The sequence below is a fragment of the Furipterus horrens genome, unplaced genomic scaffold (assembly GCF_987537825.1).
Source record: "Furipterus horrens unplaced genomic scaffold, mFurHor1.1.pri manual_scaffold_6, whole genome shotgun sequence".
NCBI classification, from domain to species: Eukaryota; Metazoa; Chordata; class Mammalia; order Chiroptera; family Furipteridae; genus Furipterus; species Furipterus horrens.
This window is the reverse complement of record NW_028327176.1, coordinates 90,432,916-90,458,563: the sequence shown is the minus strand read 5'-3', so window position 1 is coordinate 90,458,563 and position 25,648 is coordinate 90,432,916. Positions and strand designations below refer to the sequence as shown.

The following is a 25,648-nucleotide window of genomic DNA, read 5'->3' as shown; positions in this document are numbered from 1 at the left end:
ATGCAGTCTCCGAGGGGTTCCCATGTTGTCTCACATAGATAATAAGCAACAGGCTGTGCCAGTGGGGGTCCTGGTCCCCTGGCCCGGCGACCCCTCTTCGCCACCCTGAGTCTGGGCAATGGTGGGGAGTTGACCCAGATGTTAGGAGACTTTCCTGAGTTGTTCCAAGTCTCTTTCTTTGCCTGTCTTACATGGGTTCTCACTCTCAGCCCTTGCACTGGCCCTTACCCCAGGGCAGTTTGGAGAGACAGCTGCCCTCCTATTCCAGTAAATCCCAAAACCTGCATGATGCAGAGCGCCTGGGAGCCATTCAATTTAGTCATCAAAGAAGTTTCAAGTGGACTCCCCTTTGAGGGTCTCACTGTAGCTGATGACATGTAATTCATGCTGCTTAATTGATATTCTTGGGGCTTAGTCATGAGGTTTTAGGAGCCCTTGGGAGCAACTTTGTGGCATGTCAGGAGCTTTTCCCTCTGGGTTTTGTTGCCAAGTGAGCTTTTCAGAGGGTGAATACCCTAATTTCCAGGCTTCTTTCTCATTTGTATTTTCTTTCTTTCTCTCCTCTGAGAGACTGCCAGGGCCCCCGGGGTCAGGGAGGCTCCTCTCCCCTTCTTGGTTGCTCAGTCCTCCGCCAATTACACACCATAGCCTACCCAGTCCACACTTGCCCTCCTACCCTAGGGCTCTCTACATCAGAATCACTTGGTAAAACAAAGATTTTGGGGCTTCTCTTCAGCTTTGTTGATCAGAGAATGCCTGTGCCTCAGACTGTGAGCAACATGAGGCCCCCTCCCATCTTCAGACCCTGGATTGTAGACAGAGGGGTTCAGAAAAGACCAGAAGGAGGGACAGGTATTCTAGGGAGCCGGGAGTGTTCAGGGCTAGCTTGGCTCTGAATACAGGTGGTGAGGGGTTAACCCACCCTCCCCTCCTTCCCCAAGCACAACAGTCAGATCACATGCCTGGTGTGCTTCCCACTGCTCATACCTCATTGCTCCAAGTCCATTTCCACTTGAAAACTCTATGATTCTGTGTAAAATGAAATACAGCCACATTTATTATTTTGAACATCCGTTCCATTGTGTTCATACCATCATTAATAGGGATATAAATCGGTTCTGACAGGGACCTGGTGGCTTCTTGGATTTTTAAAACCCAAGTTTTTGCTTTATTTTTTTGTTGTTGTTGTTATTAGCCCAAGTAATGAAGCCTATAAAACATCTTTAGTAAGTGTCTGGGCTGTAGATTTCCCAGTCCTTTGTGATATGCACATGTAAATTACCCCATGTGTCCTGATAACTCATCACTGGCTCTCTTGCCCTTTTTCCTGCTTTAGGAGGTATTGGTGGTCCTTGGAGTGTCCCCCCCAATCCTGTTTCCAAGGGAACTTCATTTTCTTCTCCAGCAGAGATCAATCTCTAGGGAATTCCTCTCTATTGAAGCTTCGAGTGCCATTTTAAAAGCAGCGCTGCCATCCTCCCTAATGGGTGTTTTCTTGGAGTCCCTGCCAGCGGTGGGGAGGAATGGGGAGGGAGGTGCACAAAGGAATGCTTACTCCTTCTGCGCTGGGGCTGGTCCCAAATCCTGCCAAGGGGGTTGTTAAAGGAGTTTGAGGGAGGTAACTGACCGCTGCAGCTCTCTCTCCCTCCCTCTCTCTCTCCTTCCCTCCTTCCCTTCCTCTCTCTCTAAAATCAATAAATATACCCTCAGGTGAGGATTTTTTAAAAAGTAAAATTATTAATCCCTCCCTTACAAATATAAAATGAACACATAGCAAAGATTTTTTTAACTCATTAATTAATGAGGGAACCAGTAAGATGTTATAATCAGTAAGATGTTCAAATACAGCAGGTTTCAAATGAGGTCTTTTTTTATAGGTCTTGTCGTTTTATTGTAACATTGCTGAGATGCCAGAGGAGCTTAACCCTTGTTTATATCCATTAGCCTGTGGTAAAATTGGTCTCGCTGTACATCGTTTCTTTTAAAGTCACAGAACCTATCAATGAGGTTAAGTGAGGACTTAATGTAATTCAAATAACACACACATATGGGCAATCAGGAATGCTGAGAGAAATCTATAAATAGATGCAAAGTTGGTCAATAGCCAGAGGTAATAATCAAATAATCAATTGCATACCACTGAACTAAATTTATTTGCAAATTAAGTATCATTTGCATTACTCTATGCCTTCTACAATTTACAGAGTTGTAAAGTATCTCCAAGATAATGAAAGGGGCAGACCTCTGTGAAGTCAGACATCTAGACTAACATGTGAAAAGGAGCTCCCAGTAATCTGCTTTTTTGTACCTTTCAATATCTCACACTTCCCCGTTCATTCTAATGTGCCGCCATCGAGGACGACCTTGCGGTAGACCTTTGTATATAGCTCTGTTAGTACTGTCAACACACTGTATTTTAGTTACTTGTTTATGAGAAGCCCCTAAGTACAGGGTTCATGTTCCATTTATGTTTGTAGCTCAGCACACTGCCTGGGCTATAACAAGTGCTTAAAAACTGTTCATTGAATTAATAATTGAATGGACTGGATGATAACTCTAAGACATTGGCCGGACAAGTAGTATTCTCCATTTTCTGATGAGGAAACTGAGGCTTTCAAAGGCGCTGATCAAGGCACACAATTAGCTTGTGATGAAGTTAGGACTCAAACCCACTTATCCATTTCCTCATTCAAAACCTCACTTCATTCAGCAGTTCCTAAGTGCCTGCTGTGTACCAGCCCCTGGGAGCAGTGAGCCTCAGCTGTCCTCGCCCCGGGGACCTTTCATGCAGCACAACATGGCCTAGAGAGCGTGGGCCCGAGTGCCTGGGTTCGCGCCTTGAAGTCAGCAATTGTTAGCCGTTCGACCCTGGACCAATACTTAGCTCTTTTGTGCTTTTGTTTTCTCATTGATAAAGTGGGGAGAGTCTACCACAAAATGATTAAATAATGTTTAACTCAGCTCCTGGTGCTAAAATCGTCTGCACCTGTGAGCTTGTGCGTGTTGAGCAGTGTTGGGGCCTGGGCTGCAACGGTGAGGAGCACTTGGATCCTCCTGCTGCTTGAGCAGCTCAGTCTAGTGGGGTGGAAGGAGCCTCGGTGGATTATTACCAGGGGATGTGGAGACATGAGGAAGAAAGGTTATGGGAGCACAGGGGAGGGGCTGGGAGCTGGAGAGCAGGACTTCTGGGAGCTGAGTCTTCAAGCATCAGCAACTGGCCCACATGGGTGACCCACTGCGAGGTTGCTGCAGTGGTTGAGATGAGAAAATGATGAGTCCCACCCAAGGCCACAGCACAGGAGGCAGGACAGGAGATATAGCTGATGGACTTGACAGGACAGAAGTTGTTTAGATAAGGGGGTGAAGGCATGAAGGTGCCAAACTAGTGCTCCTCAGATGGCCCCACCCTGCCTTCGTGGGGAGGTTCTTTTTGCAGGTTTCTAACTTAACTCAAGGTAGCAGGGGACACTAGGATGTGTCCCAGTAATGGGGCCTTGCCCACCACACGTGAGGGGGGCCCACGTGCTGGCATTTTCCTGGGCTGCAGAGCCCCATCAAAGAGGATTAGTACTCAGGACTGCTTTTTTATTCTGGCAGTTACCGTCCAAGTCAAAAAACACGTTTCTATATTAAGAAATATTAACAACCTATTTAAAATATTTATTGTGCATATGCCTGTTGCTTACTTTGGGGAATACTGTGCCCTCCCTTCATGGAGCATAAAGTATAGTGCTTTTGTGCTTGATCTTTGAGCCCCATGTCCCTTTTTTGAAACAAAATCTCACTCAAAAAACCCAGTGTATTGAACAGGTATGTAAAAGAGAGCTGCTCTGATGGACCTCATGGCCTAGAATCATGCCCACACGGCCCTCCTCCTAGACCCGGAAGCCTCCTGGGAACTCAGGGCCCCGTGCACCACACTGTCATCCAGTGGTTCTCAAAGGGAGGTCCCTGCACCAGCATCACCTCCATTTTTAGAAATGCGGATTCTCAAGCCTTGACTTAAACCTACTGAATTGGAACCTCTGGGAGTGAGGCCTGACTCTGTGTTTTAACAAACCCTCCAAGAGATTCTTATGCCCAGAAATGGGGAGTGACTTCCTTAGGTCATTTGGGGAAGTTTAATGTATTCAGTTATTGAGTGTCTAACATGTGAGCGATTCTAGAGTATGTGCTTCAGGGGATACCAGGAAAGGCAAGTCTGTGTTAGTTATCTGCTGCTGAGTAACAGACTAACCCAGAATTTAGTCACTGAAACAACAGGGTCACGAATCTCAGTGCAGCTTTGTAGGACCCTCTACCTCACATGGTTGCAGTCAAGGGTGTTGGCCAGAGCCTTGGTCATCACAAGGCTCAGCTGGGGCAGGTCCACTTCTAAGTTGTCAGTGGTTGTTGGTAGGGTTCTGATTTTTACAGGTGGGTTGGCTGCTCTTAGTTCCTTACCACACGGGCCTCTCCATAGGGCAGCTCACAACACGGCAGCTGCCTTCATCAAAGTGAGCCAGCTAGAGAGAGTGAGAGAGGGTGCCCAAGACGGATGTCAGAGTCCTTATAACATAATCTTGGAAGTGACTTGTGCTCTGTCTAGTCTGTTCATCAGAAGTGAGTCACTAGGTCCAGTCCACATTCAAGGGGAGGGGTCACAAAAGGGCGTGAATGCCAGCAGGTGGGAGCTGTCTCACCAACCTTGTCTCTGACCTGGTATCTACAACAGGGGCATCAAATAAGTACACACCTAAATGGAATCAGTCAGGAAAGAATGATGGTCATAAAGGCAGGCACGAGTTAAATGACAGTTCAGAGAGAAGTAAATTCTCTAGTTGGAGGAATCAGGAAAGTTTCCTGGAAGAGGTGGCATCAATCAGGGACCTTGAAGGAACGGAGGATATGTCACTGGCCGAGAAGGGGAGGCCAGGTGGAGGACAGCGTAGGCAAAGGCAGCAGAGTGGCAAGTGAAGTGCCTGCTCAGGTGTCCAGGTATTGAAATAATTCAGCTTGGCTGAAGCCTAGGTAGAGCAACGGAGAGCAACCTGGAGCCACAATGTGGCCAGTTTCCATTGTTAGAGGCTCTCTGGCCTGGACTGGGGGTGGGGCCAGGAGCCAGGAGAGGCTGGACTTGTGCTCCGCTGCCTTGCCAGTCTGGCCCCAAGGTCCAGGTTCAGTTTCCTCTTTCAGTTTGGACGCACTGAGGTCATCGACAACACTCTCAACCCCGATTTTGTGCGCAAATTCATTGTGGATTACTTCTTCGAGGAAAAGCAGAACCTCCGTTTTGACCTGTAAGTGGAAGATGGTGCTAAGGACGGAGCTGAGGAGGAAGCAGTGGTGGGAGGTGGGCCACAAGACTTGTGGCAGAGCAGGAGGCCCCCTTACCAGGGAAGGTGGGGGCAGTGATGATGTTAGAGGAAGCTCAGGGTTAGCCTGGAAAAGTGACTATTAGCCGAAGTCTAGCCCCACCCTTATCAGGAGATGGAAGGGAGGTTGGGGCAGGGAACAAAGCACCTCCCCCCTCCATTGTTCTCACTTAAGTGTGAACAGCTACCTGCTCTGGGAGGAGGTTGAGGGAAGATCTTGGGGACAACTGTAGCTCCACCTCTGAGAGCCCTTTTCTCCCCAGGTGACAGGAGGGTCCCTTTGACCTGTCCCTGTCAAAGCTTTTCTGGGATAAGAGCCTCTTTCTGGTAGTGCGGGTGGGGCAGGATACTCGGCTGCCTTCACCACATCTCTGTGTTCCCTGCAGATACGACGTTGACTCGAAGAGCCCTGACTTATCCAAGCATGTGAGTTCCCCCTGTGACTGCCCAGCGACCCTGAAAGCCTCTTAAATGCCAAGCTCTGAGTCAGCCTCGGGCTTCACTGTGACAGAGTGTGTGTCAGATGCTGTGTCCTGTCGTTTCAGAGCCTTCACACTTCCAGGGGCACGGTGGTGGGGGAGCTGGGATGGCTGTGAGCAGAGGGGTGACACTGCTCTTTCTGTGTCCTGCCTCTGCAGGATTTTCTGGGCCAGGCCTTCTGCACCCTTGGAGAGATCGTGGGGTCCCCTGGGAGCCGCCTGGAGAAGCCCCTCACGTAAGTGTAGAGGAGACTGGACCTGTTTGGGTTCCTTCTTCAGTGATGGGCCAACTTCATGTATACCCCTGCTTAGGGCTGGCTCAGAGGAGGGGTGAAGCAGTCAGCCAGTCATGAGGGATGATTAGGAATAAGGAGACCCCATGGTCCCTCCCCTTGCAGGGCTTTTAACCCAGTTACCCTGGAGGGACCCCAGCTCAGTTATTAGAGCCCCATATTCCTAGGATGGCCCTGAGAAGCTATCTAGTCTCCCACCCCTATCCTTGTAAAGCAGAAGAAACCAAAGCCCAGAGAGGGGAAGTAACTTGTCCAAGGCCACACAGCTAGGAAGTGGGAGAGCTGGGGTTTGTTTGAACAGAGGATTCTACTCACAAAGCGCATGGCTCAGATTGTTTGCCCTTGTTGAGGGCCAGAGATGGGTATGGTGAAGCCTTCCCTCCTCTCACCCTGCACCTGGCAGTCGGCCTTAAAGGGCCCTATGTGCCTTTAGGGGAAAGCCATTGTTCTGAGCAGGCTCTGGGATGAAGAGTCCCATGGCTTCTCACAGTGGAGTCTGAGGGTGGTTTCAGGGACCAGCCAGAGCTGGCAAGGTGGTGAGGGTGACCTCTCTTGTCCCCGTTTCTCAGGAACCCCCAGGAGCAGGCCCAGGCAAGAGAGGCCTAATGATTGGGATAGCATCCAGGTCATGGGCAGGGTGGACAGGAAAGGGGGATCAGGCTGGGCTGGGCATCAACCCCTCATCTTGCTTCTGCCAAGTTCACACTGGATGCTGTCCCCTCACCATGATCAATAACTGCAGAATCTGTTATCGTGTATGTGTGGAGGGACAGGAAATCTCTCTCCCAGGCCCTTGTCTCTGATCCCCCAGTAATTGTGTGATAGTTTCAGGACACCTGAAAGGCTTTCCAGTCCACTAAAACGTCACTTCCTCTGGGTTCACAGAAAATAATGATAATAGCTGCCATTTATTGAGAACAGGGAGCAAACGCAGGTTTGGGGGTGCTCAGAAGCTTATAGAATATGGGATCCTAAGAGTAAGTGTCTGTCTGCCCCTCTCAGCTCCCAACTGCCTGGGTCAAAACCTGTGAGTCACTTGGGTCTGGTCTCTGCCCGCTGTCTCCTAGTCCAGCTTTGGTGGAAGGTACACTGGGGGGATTGAGGAAGACTTGGTGTAGGAGATGGCTAGGGAGTGAGCCTTCAAGAGCAAGCAGGATCTAAACTGTGAAGGTTGGTGAATGTGCTTGGTGTTGCTGAAGGAGGGGCCCTATTCTGTCCACTGAAGGTTTCATGTGTCTAAGTGCAGCCGTCTTCTTGGCTAGGCCCATGAACAGCTCCCTTTCACCAGGCGTCTGTCCTGGGCCTGATCTCAGTGATGCTCTCAGCATTTCCCCACTGCACAGCCTACACACAGAGAGGTAGCGCGCTGGTCCTCAGGTGGTAGCAGGCATCAGCATCCCCTGGAAGGCGTGTTAAACAGACTGCTGGGCTTCACCCCCAGAGTTGCAGATCAGGTCCTGGGTGAGACCTGAGAATTTATATTTCTGCACGTTCCCAGGGGATGCTGATGCTGCTGCCCCGGGACCCCAGTTTGAGAACCCCTGAGCTAGAGTTGCCCAGGACTTTACAACAGGGTTTGGGAAGAAGACCTCTCCTTCCCCTGACCTGTAGCTATTGGTCCTGTTTTGATGTTTGATCCAGAATAGAAATCTGTCTCTAAGAATCCAAGTGCCAAGCGCTCTGGCTCTCAGGACAGGGGTACTTAGCTCATGATATGCTCTCTCTCTTCCTCTCTGCACAGGATAGGAGCATTCAGCCTGAATTCCAGGACGGGCAAACCCATGCCAGCTGTGTCCAATGGGTAGGTCACAAGACATCTCTGGCCCTTGAGTCCTCAGACATTCAGCCAGCTCTGCAAAGGGGCTCAGAGTCCTGGCCCAGTCCCCACCCCAACCACTGTGCATTCTGCCCTGGTCCAGAGGATGGAGGGGGCCCTGGGTCCCTTCTCAAGGGCTCAGGCACTTTGGGCCACTCTGCAGCAGGTCCCTGCCCCCATCGTGGCTGGAGCTCGGGCTTCTGCAGCCCCAGTGGCTCATGGGACTTCTATGAGCAGAGTGGGGTCTAGGTGGGGGCTGTCAACAGGAGTCAGAGGAGCTGGCCACTCTTCCTTCCCTTCTCTGGCCTGGTTTCTTCTGCCTCTCACCTCTCAACCTTCTCTCTCTCCCTCTTCCTCCATGGCTCCCGCTGCTGGATGTCAGCCTCCTCCTGAGAGGAGCTTCAGCTGAATCCTCACTTTCTGTGTTTGCTCACCAGCTGCAGTGGGCCAGCCTCCACTCTGACCATCTGCTTTTGGCTGGCCTCATGTAAATGTGGGCAGCGCAGACCCTCCCCTCTCCTTCTCTCCTGGTTGGAGGGAGGGTCCTTCCCCAGCAGAGGGCAGGAGAGAGAGTGTAGGCTTGGGGAACCAGCCCGGAGGCGTCTCCTGAATATGAGCGTTTTGGCTGAGTAGGCAAAGCTCCACTGGCCTTTGCTGAGGGCTCCCAGGGGCAGGCTTGACCACCAGACCAGCTGGATGTGGGAAAGGGGCCTCCAGGGGGCCCGGGGAGGCTCATGGCCCTGCAGGAGTGTGGATATTGATTTACAAGGGAGTAGAGAAGCAGCGTTTAGAAAGAGAGCCAGAGTCAGAGAGAAACAGAGCAGAGGGTGAGGATGACCCGAGGGAGGGAGGGAGGGAGGGAGACAGAAAGGAAGGCTGAGCTGGTGGGAGCAGGGCTGCAGAGGGGACGGAAAGATCGGAAATAGAACAAGGACACAGAGGCAACGAGAGGAACAGATGGAGAAGCCTTGGGAGAGGAGGCTGGTGTGAGGATTTTATCGCCTGGTCAAACAAATCGTATCTCTACTAGCAGGAAGGGCCAGACAGGTGGTGGGGAGGGGTTGTGGGGCGCTCAGTTCAGCTGCCCTGCCTCAGGGGACAAGCTAGCAGGCGCTGCCACCTGCCTGTGGCAGGGGAACCTCCAGATGTGTCCCCTGATCATCTGATATGGAGGGACTGGCTATCTCATCAGCCCCCAGGACCGGCTTCCCTGCCTCCCCTGCCTCCTCTGTTTGAGAGCCCCTCCCTCTGAGAATCGGTGCTGGGAGGAGCTCCATCTGTGGTTCTCAAAGTGTGTTCCACAGACAGCATGCTGGTGGCCCTGACGCTGCCTGAAGTGTGGGGCTGGATTTTATCAGCTTTGCACAATTGTAAAGGAAAGGGGGCAGGGAGGGAAATGATGCTCCTTGCGGGCCTTCTCTATGCCAGGTACCGTGTGTGTGCATGTTAGTAAAATGGATGCTACAGTCATACCCATTTTATGGGTAAGGGAAACTAAGGCCCAGAGAGGTCCAGTAATGAGCCCAAAGTCCTGCAGCTGCTGGACAACCTGACATTTCCTTCTATCCCCCAGTGGCCCTTGGCTGCGCTGGGACCCCTGGTTAGTCCTAAACATCAGAGTGGAATGGGCTGGTGTCTGGGGGAGGGGTCCCTTCTGAACAAGGGAAGAGTGGTGCAGGTCCCCGGGGGGAGCCCCACCTGGGGAACTTGCCCTCCTGGAGGGGATTTTCTGGGTGGGCCGACTTCAGGTCCTCATTGGCCACCTCACAGAGGAGCTGCATGGCTGTCCAGGATTTCTCTGGGAGAGACTCCAGCCACGTTGTTGCAGGGGAGGCAGTCATGGGAGAGAGGCGGGCACTCTGCCCCGGCGGGTGTACCAGCCCTTCTGCTTTACTCCCTGTTGTTGCTCTCCCGAGATGAATCAGAGTGGCTCAGAGCCGGAATGTTCCGGGACTCTGGGGTCAGCGGGATGCAGGGTGGGGTGGCTAGCCCACAAGGTCTTTTGCCCACAGAAGTGGTCATTGGATGGAAAGTTTGAGAGCCACTGGTCTGGAAGCCTCCGGGTGAGTCTGGGTGCTTTTCTGATTCTAGGACTTTCACTGCAGATGCTACCTTTCCTGGTGGGCTCTCTGGAGCAGGGGTGGGGCAGCTCCAGGCCCGGGGCCTGACCCAGGAAGCAGGGCACTAGGCCACCCTGCCACAGTGTTGCAGGAGACTCTGTCTTCTTGAGGGCTCCGGCAGATCTGCTGGGGGTTTGGGGGTGGAATCTTGGGGGAGGATGAGGAGGGTTGATTCAGGGAGTGTTCAGGCTTATGCCTCTGTCTTTGTCTGCTCTCCACCCTTTCATCTTCTCCTCTCCCAGTGGTGTCCCAGGGAAGAAATGTGGCACCATCATCCTGTCTGCAGAGGAGCTCAGCAACTGCAGGGTGAGTGGCAGAGGGGCTCCAGGACAGGACCTGGTGTGTGTGTGGTGGGGGGAGCGGTATGGAGGGGAGGCTGGCCTCGCTGTGACCCCAGGACCATGTGTGTCCTTGGAAGGAACGGGAACACAGGGCTCCTCAGTCTTACCTGTCCTAGGAGGTGGAAGTCCTTTTTACGGCTGAACTGACTGAGGCCCAAAAATGGGGAGAAAGTCACCCACAGTCAGCAGCAGAGCTGGGCCAGGATTCCTGGTCCCCTGGCTCCCATGCCACTCCCCGTCAAGGCGCCACTCATGTGTCCTTGAGCCAAGACCACGTTGGCATCAACACTGGCAGCAGAGGAGCCTTCTCAGCCTTGGAGCTTGGGCACTAGGCATTTAGTTGTCATTTTTCACTGTTCGCTCTAGAGTGGGGTGACACCCTGCATGGGGTGGAGGGAACGAGGGCATGTGGTTGGTTGTGTGTGCGAGTGTGTGTGCATGCATGTACGAGTGTGTGTGTGTGTGTGTTGGGAAGCAGAGTCTCAATCCCAGGAAGCTTTCAGTTTTGCTGCTTCTGTGGGACGGTGGAGAAGCAACAGATGGGGACAGCCGAAAGGGCCCAGAGGACCTGATGGCTGATAATAATGATAAAATATAGTTTTTATTTGTCAAGTGATGGGCATTTTACATAAGTTATTGCTACTCCTGGAAACAGTCCTAAGAGTTAGGTATTATTGTTATTCCCATTTTCTGGATGAGGAAGTTGAGGCTGAGAGGCTAAGTCACCTAAGAAAGGACAAGAAGTGATAGAGTCAGGGTGCTAATCCAGGTCAGCCTGATTCTAAAACTCAGGCTCATTTCCCCAAGCCGCCCAGGCTGCATGCCTCTTAGGTTAATTGGGAGCCACAGGTGGGAACCTGATGGGTCCTGGGGAGAGAAGGTGGAGGCAGCAACAGAGCAGGAGCACAAGACCAAGCCTGGGGCAACCTGGGGACCCAGCTTCCCAGGGGCTGGGTCCAGCTCAGGTTTGGGGCGTGGGAGGGATGAGGAGAAACAAGATTTTTCTGACCTCCCTGGAAAGTCAGCTCAATTATTGTATCTGTTAGCTATCAATATTTATTTAAAATTGAGAAGAATTTAAAAATTATGTATTAATTTATTTAAAAATAATAATAGTTTACCCATTCCAGGTTAACATAAATAACACCTTTTTTGAAAAATAACTATATTTTCCAAAACAAAGATCTTATAGTGAGAAAAGTGACCTTGTTTTACATTTTTGTAAATCTTTTATTTATTTTTTGCCCTTGTCCATGCAGCCGTTTTAGTGATTATGTTGTTACAGTAGTTCCAATTTTTTTCCCCTTTTCTCCCCTATGCCCAGTACAGCCCGTCTCTCCAGCAATCGCACCCACCTTAGTTCATGTCCATGGGTTGTGCATATAAGTTCTTTGTCTTCACCCTTTCCTATATTGTTCTTAACTTCCTCCTGTCTATTTTGTACGCATCAATTATGCTTCTTAATCCCTGCACCATATCCCCATTTCTCCCCCTCCCCACTCCCAGCTGATAACCCTCCAAATGATCCCTATACCTATGATTCTGTTCCTATTCTGGTTTGCTTAGTTGGATTTTGTTTTTATTTTTTAGATTCAGTTGTTGATAGTTGGGAGTTTGTTGTCATTTTAGTATTCATAGTTTTGATCTTCTTTTCCTTAGTAAATCCCTTTGACATTTCATATAATAACGGGTTGGTGGTGATGAACTCCTTTCGCTTCACCTTGTCTGGGGAGCACTTCATCTGCCCTTCCATTCTAAATGATAGCTTTGCTGGGTAGAGTAGTCCTGGTTGTAGGTTCCCTTTCATCACATTGAATACTGCTTGCCAGTCCCTTCCTGCCTGCAAAGTGTCCTCTGAGAAATCAGCTGATAGTCCTATAGGCACACCCCTGTAGGCAACTCTCCGTCTCTCTCTTGCTGTCTCCAGGACTCTGTCTTTATCTTTCACCTTTGGCATCTCAATCATGATGCGTCCTGGTGTGGTCCCCTCTGAGTCCACCTCGCCCGGGACCCTCTGTGCTTCCCGGACCTGTATGTCCATCTCTTTCGCAAAATTTGGGAAGTTTTCCTCATTTTTTTCAATTCTTGCTTCCTCATTCTGCACTGGTGGACTGTTTTTTTCTTCCTTATGTTCCAAATCATTGATTTGAACCCTGGTTTCCTTCCCTTCATCATTGGTTTTGTGTGGATTTTCCTTTGTTTCACTTAGTATAGCCTTCACGTCTTCTCTTATGCGTTTGCCATACTCAAGCATATCTGTCAAGCCTGTGAGCATCTTTATCACCAGTGTTTTGAATTCTTCATCTGATAGGTTGTCTATCTCCTCATCTGTGATGTTGGCTATCTCCTCATTGCTTAGTTCTCCTGCTGGAACCTTGATCCTTTTCCCCTTTTGGGCCATACTTCTCTGTCTCCTCATTCTGACAGGCTCCTGTGTTTGTTTGCGTCTGCGTCCCAGGTAGAGCTGTCATTCCTCTTATGTTATTAGGGATTCGTCAGTACAGGGCGACCTGTTTCACCACGTTGTGGTGCTGTATGTGGGGGAGGGGTCCGAGAGGGAACAATGCCACCTTCCCAGCACTCACCCCCCCCCTCCAGGAACCCCTCCCACCTTCGCACCGGACCTGTGCCCCTCCAGCTGCTGCTCTGGCCATCGCTCCCAGAGTGGGTGGGTCTGTGGATGTTCTAGGACCGGGGGGGGGGGGCCTTTAAACAAGCGGACTCTGCTGAGAGACTGGCAATTTCTGCCTCTACCCCAACCCCCATTGGTCTGCACAGTCAGAAGCAATGAGGCTTGATTTTCCCTGGTGCTGGGTGGGACCTTGAGCTGCTAGGTCTGGTGAGGAGCTGGGAACGCTCCCCAGGTGTCCCTCCTGACTTTTTAAAACATGTGACTGCGCTTTCTGCCTACCTGCCGCTGCCGCTGCTGCTGCCACCACCACACCACGTCCTCTCCACCCCAGCTCCACCCCTCCTACCTGTCTGGATGAGTGTTTCTTCTTTATATCTTTATTTGCTGGACTTCCATGTAGTTTGATTTTGTGGAACTTCTGGTTGTTTCTAGTTTTGAGGTAGTTGTATTCCTTCTTAGTTGTGGAGGGAGATGCAGCATGTCTGTCGACGCCTCCATCTTGTCTGGAAGTCTGTAAATCTCTTTTTAATGTCTGGCTTGACATGAGACAACTACATTCTCATATCTGCTCCTGCAGTCAGTCTGTTGTGATATCACTATTGGGTAACTTCTAGAAAATTCCACATTCTATTAGCATTATTTGAAAATAATTTTGGCCTCATGGATGCCCCCACCCCCTTCTCTGGGTGGGGTTCCTTGTCCATCCTTTGAGAACTACAGGTATGGAGGTATAAATTGTTAGCCAACATTAATTGAGCAATCATTCTGAGCCACGTGCTGTGCTAATTGGCTACATGTATCAACTTGTTTACCTGATGTATTATAATATGTAATGTAATACATAGCATGATGTGTTATAATGTCTGATACGCTATCCTCATTTTATAGAGAGGTTAAGTGACCTGCCAAGGTCACACACCACTGAGTAGAAGAGCTCAAACCAAGGCAGTCTGGTTCTAGAGCCAGGGTTGTTAACCACTAGGCTATGGTGTCCCAAATGCTTTCAGGGGCTTCCAGTCAGAGAATAAGACACAATGGATAGGACAGGGCAGTGGCGCCAGAACTAGAGCAACTCATATGCAGCTGCTGGTTCTGGTTTCTCTACTGGTCCGCTTACCTCAGGGGGTCTGGAGGAACTTGACAGCAGGCCTGAAACCCGCCCCCTCCCATGTCTACCCCCAGCAGAGGGCTGGGCACACAGTAGGTGCTCACAAGGACCTATCATAACCTATGACTGAATGAAGAGGAAGCACAGTAGGAGGTGATGATGGAAACTACACCTGTGCATGCTGCTGATCCGGACACGACTGGAGTTCAAACAAGGGAGGGAGCCCGGCTGACACATAGGATAGAGCTTCCAGTTAAGCTTCCTGAGCCTCAGTTCCTCCACATGTATGTGCGGGTTCTGAGGGCTGCTGTGAGGGTTAAAGGAGATGGTCTGTGCCTAACTGGTGCCTGGCTTCTACAGAGTGCCTGGGAAAGATTGAATTCCTTGAAGCCTAAATTCAGTCTGCCTCAAGCTTCTAGCTCAGCCAGTGACTTCCTCCCCAGTTTATAATTGAACAAGGTCATAAAGGTGAAAATGTGTTGGAAATTCTAATGCTCTAGAAAATGCTGGGTGCTGTTATTGGTTTAGTTTTCTGGGATTGGTGAACAGTTTGCATTTAATACCTATTAGCTGCCCCACCCTCTTTCCTACTCCCCCTCCCTCCTGCATCCAAGGATGGGAGCAGTTTCCTGGATTTAAGCTGTTCCAGCACAAGGTGGGGGGTGTCCCCTCCTTCCCTGAGGTTGTCAGATCCTTTTCTTTGGGCCATCTTTGGCTGAGTTTCCCTAGAATACTTGCAAGGAAAAGAGACTAATTCCCAGCATCTGGCTGAATTAAAATAATTACATCTGAGCAGCTTTGCCTCTGTCGTTCCAGCTCCCAATTCAGTGGGAGGATCAAAGGAAGCCGGCGGAGTGGAGAGACGGTTTGCACCGGAGCAGAGCTTCCTGCTCAAGTGAATACATTCTGCCGAAGTAGACAAACCCTCCCTTCATCTGTGGGATGGCGTGGGCGGGAGGGGACCAGCAAAGGATTACAGTGGACTCTAGCGGGCGACCAGCATGCTTACCAACACACGTTGATAGGTTTCAGAAAAGCCTTTCTCATCTAGAACTGAAATACCAAGAAAATTCCAACAATCACATTTGATCCAAAATACTGGTTAGTGATAGTTGATGTTGACGATGATGAGCTTAAGCTCCTGAAGGGCTCTGAATCACCATTTAATTATGCTCAGCAGTAAAACTATTATTATTTATTGTTAGTCCATGTAACAGTAACCATCATTTGCATAGTCCTCACAGTTGACCAGGACCGTCATGTTTACAATCCCTTTGATTCCCACCACAGGCTGGGGGCTGGGTAGGCAGGAGTGATCCCAGAAGCAGAGAGGGTGGAGTGGCCTGCTTAAGACTGCAGGATATTCTAGCCCAGGCCTTGGACTCCAAATCCTCAGGGAATCTTTTTGTCACCTACAGGGAAGCCGTGAGCCTCCATGGTCCATGAACAGCTATAGGCTTTGTGGTCTTCATGGGGCCAATAGCCCTTAGCAGGCCTGGTGAGTGGTGGGCTTCTGGAGAGGAGCAGGGGCGCTGCTGATGCAGGGAGCAGGCAGCTCCTTGCTCTCGCCCTCCAGGATCCTTAGCTCCCCCTAGGCCTGCGGGGCACCTAGGCCTACCTCACTCTGGAGTCAGGGGCTCCTGGCCAGGGAGCCTGTCCTGGCTGCCTCCCAGTCGGGTCCCTGCACACACTGGCAAGAGCATGACTCACCTCTCACAGGCTGAGGGAGTGGAAACCTCACACTGCAGCTGGCCCTGGGTGTTCCTCACTGATACTTAGGTATCACCAGTCCACTCACAGTCATTCATTTCATTTCAGCGAATGGACTTGGGCTCGGTCCTCGCCCTCCCAGAGTTTCCAATTTAGTGTGAGAGATCGAAATGCCAACCAGCAATCACAGGACAGCAGTGGTTTTCGACCTTGTCAGACCCATGACCTCTTTTTTGATAACAAATATTCTATAGCATTCTTTACTATCCTGAAGGAAAATTCACGGACAGTACTATATAATGCCAAAATACATACAGGTGAGGGGATGCGCTCTTGCAGCTACCTGGGAGAAGATGGGGGGGTCCAGGCAAAAATGACAGCTTTGCTGAGACCCTAGGCCAGGGGGAGACTGATGTCAGAGAGGTGAGGGTGTAGGTGGGAGTGGGGGCCACATGGTATGGGACCTGTAGCAGAGGAACTTAGCAGTCTTGAATCTTAATAAAGTCAGAACTCTTATCATTCTAAAGACAGACCTCAGGAGAGCCCAGCATCTCTCCATGTGGGAAGAGTCCTGGGAGAAAGGGAGAAAGATAAGAAGAAAGAGCTAGGATGAAGCCAGGGTTGTGGCAAAGGTTTTCTGAGTCTCAGAAGTCTGCAGATTGTTGTTTAGGAAAGACGGGTGCTGTGGCTAGCACAGATATAAGCGTTCTACACGGTGGATGACCACCATTCAACCGTCACCCTTTTAAAAGTTCGTTTGTGATTATTTTGGTCTTAGAAATCATTTCTCTAGTGAAATAAAAAAGAAAGAAAGAAAACAAAACACATTTTCCTGCTGCTAAAAAAAATAACATGTTCATAATGGACAAGTTGGAAAATACAAATAGAAAAGTCACTGGGAGGTAATCATTGTTGACATTTGATGCATTGCCTCCAAGGCTTTTTTCTGGGTGTACATGTAGATGGTTTTTTCCTTATAATTAGTAGAATATGTTATCCAGTTTTCTTTTATTTATCAGTAGATTTATTTTCCCATGTCAGGAGATAACCTTGGAAAACATGTATTTAATAGCTGTGTATTATTCCCTTACTATATAGATGGATCATAACTCATTGACTTTACTCTCTTATAGGCAACAATATAATTAATACTGCAGTGAACATACTCATAGGTGAATTGTTCCATTTTTCTTTTGAACTTTAAGTGATAGGTTTTGGTTTGTGTCCCAGACGTAGAGCCTCAAAGAGTGGGAGGGAAAATGGTCAATCTAGAGTTTTCAGCCTCTGAATGACCAAATCAATTGCACAACTGACTGAATTGTTTGATAAGTTGGTCATTAAAATGGCAGAGAAAAGCCAGCTTGACCTCAATGTGGTTATTGCAGTCAACGTGTAAAGACAGGCCCCGTGTCCTAGGCCACTTCACCCACCATTTGTGCTCAAATAAACTCTAGTCTATGGGGCCTTCGCTGATGTCCCTGAACACCTGCACCCCTGGTCTCCTGCTTCTGCAATCTTATCCTGGCAAGTTGGGGCTCTGTGCCCCTCTGTGAATGCAGAAGCCCTCCTAGTAGTCACTGTTCACAGAGTCACCCCCAACTGTGGGTTGTGTTCCCTTCTGCTGGAGTGCTGAGTTTCAGAGTTGTGACTAATGACTCTTTTTCTTTTTACTCGATGTCATCTTTCCTTCTGACTAAAAAAGACAAAGTACTGATTTTAGGAAAACCCAGCAAACTTTAAAGAAAAGACAATAAATGTCACCATGGTTCCACCACCTATTTAAAAGTGCTTCTTAGGGTACAGCATGTGAGCAGTAGGGCAGAGTGGTTAAGAGCTTGGACTCTGGCCCTCACTGGTGTGGCTCAGTTGGGCATCATCCCACAAAGCAGAAGGTCGCCAGTTTGATTCCTGGTCAGAACACATGCCTGGGTTACGGGTTTAGTCCCTGGCCACAGCAACCAATTTTGATTGATGTTTCTCTCTCTCTCTAAAAAAAAAAGAAAAGAAAAGAAAAGGAACTTGGACTCTGGATCCAGTCTAAATGTCATTGCTCACCAGCTGACCAGCTGTGTGACCGTGGGCAAGTTACTTGAGCTTTCTGTGCCTCAATTTCTTCACTTGTAAAATAGCTTTATTTAAATTTTTGATATTTATCATGGATCTTTGCATTGATTTTTATTTGTAAAAGTCACATTAATATCTTTATTTTGATTACTGAGATTTTTGACTCCCTACATTAAATTTTGCACTTGTTTTATTCTTGTTCTGGCCATAGGGGCTGCCAGCCAGACCCAGGCCAGAGCAGCCTTCTGTTCTTTCCTCCTGGATGTTGGTCTCTCCCAGCCTTCAGGGCATGTGCTGACCTCTGGGCCTGACCCCTGACCTCCACAGCCCTTTTCCCAATCAGGGAGGACTAACTTGCTAGAATGGGTGAGGCCACCCTGGAGAGAAAGGCTGTTTGCTGAGGTCTCTGAAGCAGCCTGATTAACATGTGGAGAGATGCAAATTGAGGCAATCCTGCTGTTTTAGAAGAACTTAATATGTTCTTTAAAAAGATAGGGTGAAAAGGCAAAAATTGCAGGAAATTGTGTATTGCAGGAGCTGCTTTATCTTCTCTGCAGTTGATTCCAGAGAGGCTTCTCATTTGGGAACAGCCTTTCATATGCTCAGAGAGCCCCTCCCTCAGGGTGAGGCTGTCAAACAGCTGGACCTTGACCCTCAGCCAGAATTTCTGCTCCCTAATCCTTCTGGCACAGGCCATCTTACTGCATCCTCTTCAGTCTCTTCCTGGGCTCATACACATGTCAAGGGTGGATCCATTCACTAACCTTCATTTAAATGGAGCCGTTGAAGCCTTGTTCTTACGACTAGTGACATAAGTCAGAGCTACCTTCAAAAGCACAGTCCCCAGACAACTAACCCAGTCCTAGACTGAGGGACTCCCCATGGGGTGCATACCCATTACGGGGGAAGCTTGCCTTGATTACAGCCTGGAAATCTCTCTAAAGGTCTGTTTTACCCCATCAATTCGACACCAGTACAACAGTACAATTATTATAATGGGCTTTGGGCAAATGTTCCAGGTCTAAATTGTGTTAGAGAGGGCAGATCTGGTTGGGCAACAAAATAAGCCCCCAGCAATGCCTCACGGATTTGCCGTCATCAGGGAAACGATGTGGTGTGGCTCACTGCTGGATTTTTCCAGTTAGATGAGTCTCAGAGCCAATCTTTTCTTTTTTCTTTTTAAAAAATTTTAACTAGTTTGCATGAAGGAGGCCTTTCTAAAATGGATTTCACACTTCTCTGACTCCTCAAACTGACGCTACAGAACATAATTAAACTTATCTTGATGATTTGGGGTCTATTATTTGGAATCTGTTATTAATATCTGGAGCCAGACTGCCTTGTTCCAATCCTAGCTTCTCTTCTTCCTAGCTGCATGGCTTCAGGCAAGGGTGTTAGTCTCTTTGTGCCTCAGTTTCCTCATCTTTGAAATGGAAATAATAATCATTCCTGCCTTATGGGGTTGTTGGGAGGATGAAATGAACTAATAGATGTAAAAATAGTGCCCATCACATAAGGGGTAGAACTGCACCACATTGCCATTTTCATAGGTGAACAAGATTGAACATTGCAATTTCATGTGGGTGAGCCCAGTGGAAGAGGGCGCTCTGCAAGTGTGGCCCCTATCCTTAGAGATGCTCTATGCTAGGCACTGTGGACTGGTACTTAGCATAAGCCCTCTCCTTTAGTCTTCCCAACAGGCTCACAGGGGCATCATTACTCCATTGGTCAGAGGAGAACATGAAGACTTAGGCTAAGTTGCTTGCCCGGGGCTGCTCAGCTGGTAGGTGACAGAGCTGGGGTTCCATGCAGGTGACCTTGGTTCCTTTGTATGATTCTCTCTTTGGAGGCCCTCAGATTCCTCAGGCTTCTAGGCCTTGGAAGCCCCAGTCAAGCCTCTTCCTCCCTCTTAGGTGGGCGAGGATGAGGGAGGGGCTGTGCTGGCCCCTGGCCTCAGCACTGCCCCTCCCCAGAGCCTCCCTTCAGGGGACCCTTTTGTCACAGGTCCCCAGAGCCCAGCCCCTCCCTGCCCAGACATGCCCAAAGTCCAAGGAAAGCAGGGAATTAGTCCTGGGAATTGTAATGTGCTCTCTCTCAGGGAGGCAGCGGGCTTGCTGGAAGAGGCAGGACTTTTAAATCAGTTCATACATATTGAATTTCTGCTCTATGAGTTACCAGCTGGTGATCTTGGGCAGGTTACTTAGCTTCTCTGACCTGCAGCTTCCTCGTTTGTAGAAGGTGACAAAAAATTATTTTAAGGGCTAAATATGAGAAGGCTGTAAAGCACTGAGCTCAATGACTGACCCGAATAGATTGTATCTAATAAATGTTTGTTGAATGAATGAATGAGTGAATGAATGGGTGAGTGAATGGAGGGATGCTGTGTGTTTGCTGTTGTCGGGTGTCCTTGAAGGAAGGTGTATGAGGTGGCAAAAGTGGAGGTGGGGCAGGGACAGAGGCCATACACACTGTGTTGTGGGGAGAGGTAAAGTGTTCAAATTATCACTTGCAGGCACATAGCACTTAGTGTGCGCCATACACTGTTTTCAGCACTGAACTCATATTAACTAATTTCATCCTCACAAGCATATGAGGTAGGCACTGCCAGTACCCCCATTTTTCAGATGAGGAAACTGAGCACAGAGAGGGTGAGTAACTTGCTTTAGGTCACACAGCCAGTAAGGTAGCCTGGCTCCAGCAACAATATTCCTAACCTTTATACCGCACCCCACCCCGACCCCCCAGCCTTTGACCATAACCTTCAAGCTTATGGCAGGCTGCATCTTCATCTCTGCCACCAGTTTGGTCCTTACTGCTTTCAAGAGACCCTCTTTTTCACTGAAAGGAAGGGGCAGCATGAGAAAGCTGGGTCGCTTCCCCAGCAGGCCCTGGCCCTTGAGGGCAGGCCAGGCCCCAGGACTACAGGAAAGAGCCCTGAGCTCTGGCTAGTTGACAGGTGATTTGTCAGGATGAAAAGTTTTCAGATTGAAGAGGCCACATGGGGATGGATGGAGAGAAAAACATGGGGGCATCTCTGCCCAGAGCCCTGTTGGCCACAGCAAGCTAAGGGGCTGGGCGCCATGTGAAGGGGTAGGGGTCCAGCGGTCCTTACCAGGGCCTGAGTACCTTCTGTTCCCTTGGTCTGAGTGTTGGGTCAGATAGGGCTGTAAACTGGCCAGGGGAGTCAGAAACCCAGGCTCTGCTTGGTGAACTTGGGGGAGTCCCTCCCTGCTCTGAGCCTCAGGCTCCTCAGCTGCACATGGGTCAGCATCCTGGCCATGTCTGCCTTGGAGAGTTAGATGCGTGGGCCTCTCGGGAGCCAGTGGGTGTGAAAGTGATGCCTAAACCTACATGTCCTCTAGGAACCACACCAATGTGTGAGAGAGTGAGGCGACTGGACAGAGCACGGGCTTTGGCGTTGGCAACCAAGCTCAGAGTGGCCTTGGATTAGTCATTTCACCTCTTGAAGCCACTCAGTAAAACTGTAGTGAAATCATGCGCGGTTACACTGACCACATGGGTGCAACTGCCTGCCCTCTGCTAACATTTCACACACTTGATCTCATTAGTTATCACAACAGCCCTTTGAGGTGAATAGTGTGGTCAGCCCCATGTGACAGGGGAAACTGAGGCTCCAAGAGGTCACCTCCCTTGCCCAAGGTCACACAGCCAGAAAGTGGCAGAACCAGGATTCAAACTGGGGCAGCTCGCTCCACAATCCACCGGCTTCACCGCACACTGCTCTGTTAGACCTGCTGGTGGGGTTGTCTGAAGACGAAAGGAGACCCTTGGAAGTGTTAGCTCAGGGCCTGGGCCTTATTCTGTGCAGGGCAAATGTAAGATGCTGCCCTTCCTAGCCGGCTGGTGCCTGGAATCCTCGTATTTCCAGGGCCCTGAAGCTATGTTTCTATAGGGCTTGGGCACCCGCCAGCCTTCTGCCTCACACCCCTGCTCTCCTCTCTCCTCAGGATGTCGCCACAATGCAGTTTTGTGCCAACAAGCTGGACAAGAAAGACTTCTTTGGGAAGTCCGACCCATTCTTGGTGTTCTACAGAAGCAACGAGGATGGAACGTGAGTTTCCTGGCAACATGTCACCCCCTTTCTGGGGTCAGCAGGACAGGCTGTGGCAGCCTGCCAGCAGGGTGGCTTGGGTTCCCCTCCTCCCTGAGCTGCCCTGGCTGCTGCTCTAGGGAGGACAGGGGATCAGATGGACGTCAGAGCTCTTGTGTGGTGCCCTGGCCACGTGGATGAGTCAGTGGGAGCCGTGGGAGCCTCCAAGCCAGCAGGGCCACCTTGAGGGCCTCAGCAATGGTGGGTGTTAGATACATTAGAGATGGGGGCACTGGGTAAAAACAGGGCTAGGGTGAGAATAAGGGGCCCCCTGATAGCCCCTTCCTTCTTCCACGTGAATCAGTCCATATACCCAAGCCCAGTCCTCCTCCTCCCGTAGCCCTCTGAACACCCCACTGCTACATGTCCCCCCACTACTTCACCCCCAGCACAGCAAATCTGGACCCTTGCCCCACTAAGCCCCACACCTCACCATAGGCTTCATTCAAAACTCTACCTGTCTTTGAAGGCCCATTTCCTCCTCTCTAATCTAGAAGCCACCCACAATGTTACAGAAACACACACACGCGGGCAAATGTGGGTCAGCTATGTACACAGAGGGACAGATCTAGGTTGAAGGTCTGGGGGCCTAGGTCTTCCCTACCGACCTGCTGTGTGACGCTGGCAAATTATGCCCCTCTCTGGGCCTGTTTTCTCATCAGTAAAATGAACCATTTGGATGAGGTTTTCTCCACAGTCTCTTTAAGCTCCACAGTTCTGGGAGGCTGAGGCCACTTATGGCTGCGATTCTGCAGAACCAGGAGGCAATGGGACTAGAGAGGTTAATTAGAGAAACCGCTGCTAGAGAAGGGGAATGGGAAAGCAGGGTTTAAAGAAGAAAATGGGGCTGCAGGGGAGGCACAGGGAAGAATAATAGGCTAGAGAAAAGATATGTGCAGAGCAAGTATGCCCTGAGCAGAGGCAGAGACTCCTATGCCAAGTTCCCTTTGATTCTGAAATTCTGGATGTGTGTGTGAGTGTGTGTGTGTGTTTTGGGGGGCAGGGGAGTGGCAGGGAGGAGGTGCGTTTCAGTTCCAGGGAACACAGATTTTAAAATCTGAACGTACAAAACAAGGGAAATTAGATGTGATCATTTGCATAACAAAAGGATTCTTTGTCTCACGGAAGGACTCCCAGCGGAATTTCTTTAAATAATTCTTGTTGACTTCAACTTGATTTGAGGGAGGAAGGAAGAGGCCTGAGTGGCATTCTAGGTGCCCACGGCAATGTCCACCCAGGTCCCCCCCAGAGAAGCAACACCAGGTCACACTGAGCTGTCTCAGAAGCAGGAGCTTGCTGACCAGGAGGAGGGAAGGGTTTAGGTTTTGGAGCAGAAAAGGGATGTGTTGCAAAGAGTGTTTGCCACTGATTGTTCTAGAAACAGGATGTGTAGGATGAATGGGGAGGGGGCGGGGAAGAGGGAGAGGCTCCTGACTGACACTGTGAACAGGTGGGAGGTGCTGTGGAAGTGCAGGGGAGGAGGGGTGGGAAGATGGGGGCAAAAGGACAGTGCAGAGACCCTTGGGTGGGGCCTGAAGTCACAGCCCCCTCCGTGGTAGTGGAGCTGTTGGGAACTAGAGGGCTGACAATGGCAAAGGAGCTGGTCAAATGCGGGGGGGGGGGGCCATGGGAGTTCATTGGGGGGGGCAAGTTTCACCTGAAGCATAGGCTGGAAGACTCCCTGGGGACACCCATGGCAGCTGGAGAAACCCATCCAGAGGCTCCCTGAGAGGTGGGCCAGTCTGCCGGCCCCTGCGAAGAGGCAGGTGCACAGGTCAGAGGCTGGACTGGTGATAGCAAGGTGGTCACCCACGGTTTGAGGAGAGGAGAGTGACAGGTTCAGGAGACACCCCCAGTTAGGAGGACGGGAAGAAGGTCAGTGGGGGAGCCAGGGGAGCAAATCATCATGCCTGCCACACCAGGAGGGACAGGGAAGGTGGCGTCCACAGAGCACCCTCTATGCTCCTGGCACTGTACCTACCATGTCCTATTCAGGCCGGTCACTGTCTGGTAAGACTGTGACGGAGGAGAGCGGGGCTCTGCTGGGCTGCCTGTGGGCCTGGCCTGGCACTGCAGTTATCAACTGTGCAACTCTAGGCAGGTCTCTAACCCAGTGGAACTTTCCAGGACCAAGGCAACATTCTATATCTCACTGTCCAGGATGGTTGCCATTAGGCACATGTAGCTGTTGAGCACTAGGAATGGAGCTAGTGTAATTGAAGAACCAAGTTTTAAATTTCATTTCATTTTAGTTAATTCAAATGTAAGTAGTCACGTGTAGCTGGTGGCTACCATTCTGGACATTGCGGCTATAACCTCTGCAACTCAGTTTATTGGTGTGAGCATGGCACTAACCCTAGCACTGCACTCGTGGGGCTGCTGTGAGGATTAATGAGCTAATACGTGTAAGTAGAACAGAGCCCGGCAGCTCCTGCTCTTATCCTCATTTAACAGTGAGAGGGGAGCACAGAGAGAGAGTTGTTTGCTGGGGCCCCACCGCTGGTAGTAGCCGCCCGGGACTGGAGCCCGCCGCTGTCGCTGCCGCGCCTGCCCCCGCTGGTTAGCGCTCTCCCACACCAGCCCCTGGGCCTGTCAGAATGAATCGAGTTGAGGGGTGAGAGGACTGCAGGGACAGCAGAAAGCTGAGGGGCCTGTGGCTTTGGTGGGGGCAGGGAGCTTAAAGAAAAGGTTTCAGGCAAGTCTCTTAAGCGGAAACCAGTCTACACAGAGTTCAGGAAAAACAAGTAGGGGGGAGATCAGGCTAATAGCTCCGGAGACCTGGTCAGGAAGTGTGGCTGGCAAGGAAGAGGAGAGAGGGCAGGCAGTGGTTCCAAAGGGATGGGGAGGCGGGAGGGTCTGTGTGGCTCTTGGGGGTGGTTTAGTGCAGTTAGGGCTTCCGCACAGCAGGTGACCCTCCCTCCCCCGCATGGCCCATTCTGCCTCTGGCCCTCCCTTGTGCCACCCTGCCTTCTCCTCCTGCTACCTGCCTGACCCAGCCACGGGCAGCCGTGGCCCCTCCTTCCTCCCTCTCGCTCCCGTCGTCGTCAGCAGCTCTGGGTGTGTGGGGAGGTCTCCCACGTGTATCTTTACACTCCAGTGGGTGGGCGAGAAGGAGCGGGGAAGAGAAACGCTGAGCCTCAGTGACAGAAATGACATTTTGACTTGAAAATTGCCAGAGAAGAAATGGCACAGCCTGTGTGGGCACGGGCAGAGCCCAGGCACCTTCCTGGGTGACCTTTCCGAGCCGGGAGGTTGCTGTGATGGGTGCTGGGAAATCTCAGGGGTGTGGCCTCTGGCCCCAGCTCCACTCGGGCTCCCAGCTCCCCGCCCCCCCCGCCATGTGGCAGGGCAGGCTTTCAGGATGGGGCCAGCCAGGCATGGTATGGGGCGTGGGCAGGGGACGTCGCACTGGGGATAAGCCAATTCTCCACTTTTAGTCTGCAAAGCAAGCTCAAGGATTCATAGCTGAAAGGGTCTCAGTGATCATCTCAGACAGGGGCTTTTATTCTCTGGCTTGAAATGCCAGAGAAAGCTACGGAAAATCTCCTCTGAGAAATACATTTATCCATTAATTCATTCCAAAAAATATTTAGTGAACATTTACTATGTACCAGGGACCG

At 50.5% G+C, this 25,648-nt stretch overlaps 1 protein-coding gene across 4 annotated transcripts in view; it reads left to right on the top strand.

Moving 5' to 3' along the window:
• Positions 1-25,648, top strand: part of CPNE5 (copine 5) — an 84,004-nt gene that overhangs the window by 27,775 nt on the left and 30,581 nt on the right. For 2 of the 4 annotated variants that reach the window (XM_090282312.1, XM_090282311.1), the window contains exons 4-10: positions 5,176-5,279; positions 5,741-5,780; positions 5,993-6,069; positions 7,868-7,927; positions 9,955-10,005; positions 10,305-10,368; positions 21,886-21,989. In XM_090282312.1, the coding sequence (XP_090138438.1) occupies positions 5,176-5,279; positions 5,741-5,780; positions 5,993-6,069; positions 7,868-7,927; positions 9,955-10,005; positions 10,305-10,368; positions 21,886-21,989 (500 nt within the window). The remainder of the gene's footprint in view (positions 1-5,175; positions 5,280-5,740; positions 5,781-5,992; positions 6,070-7,867; positions 7,928-9,954; positions 10,006-10,304; positions 10,369-21,885; positions 21,990-25,648) is intronic. The other 2 variants (XM_090282313.1, XM_090282314.1) reach the window with 2 other exon arrangements.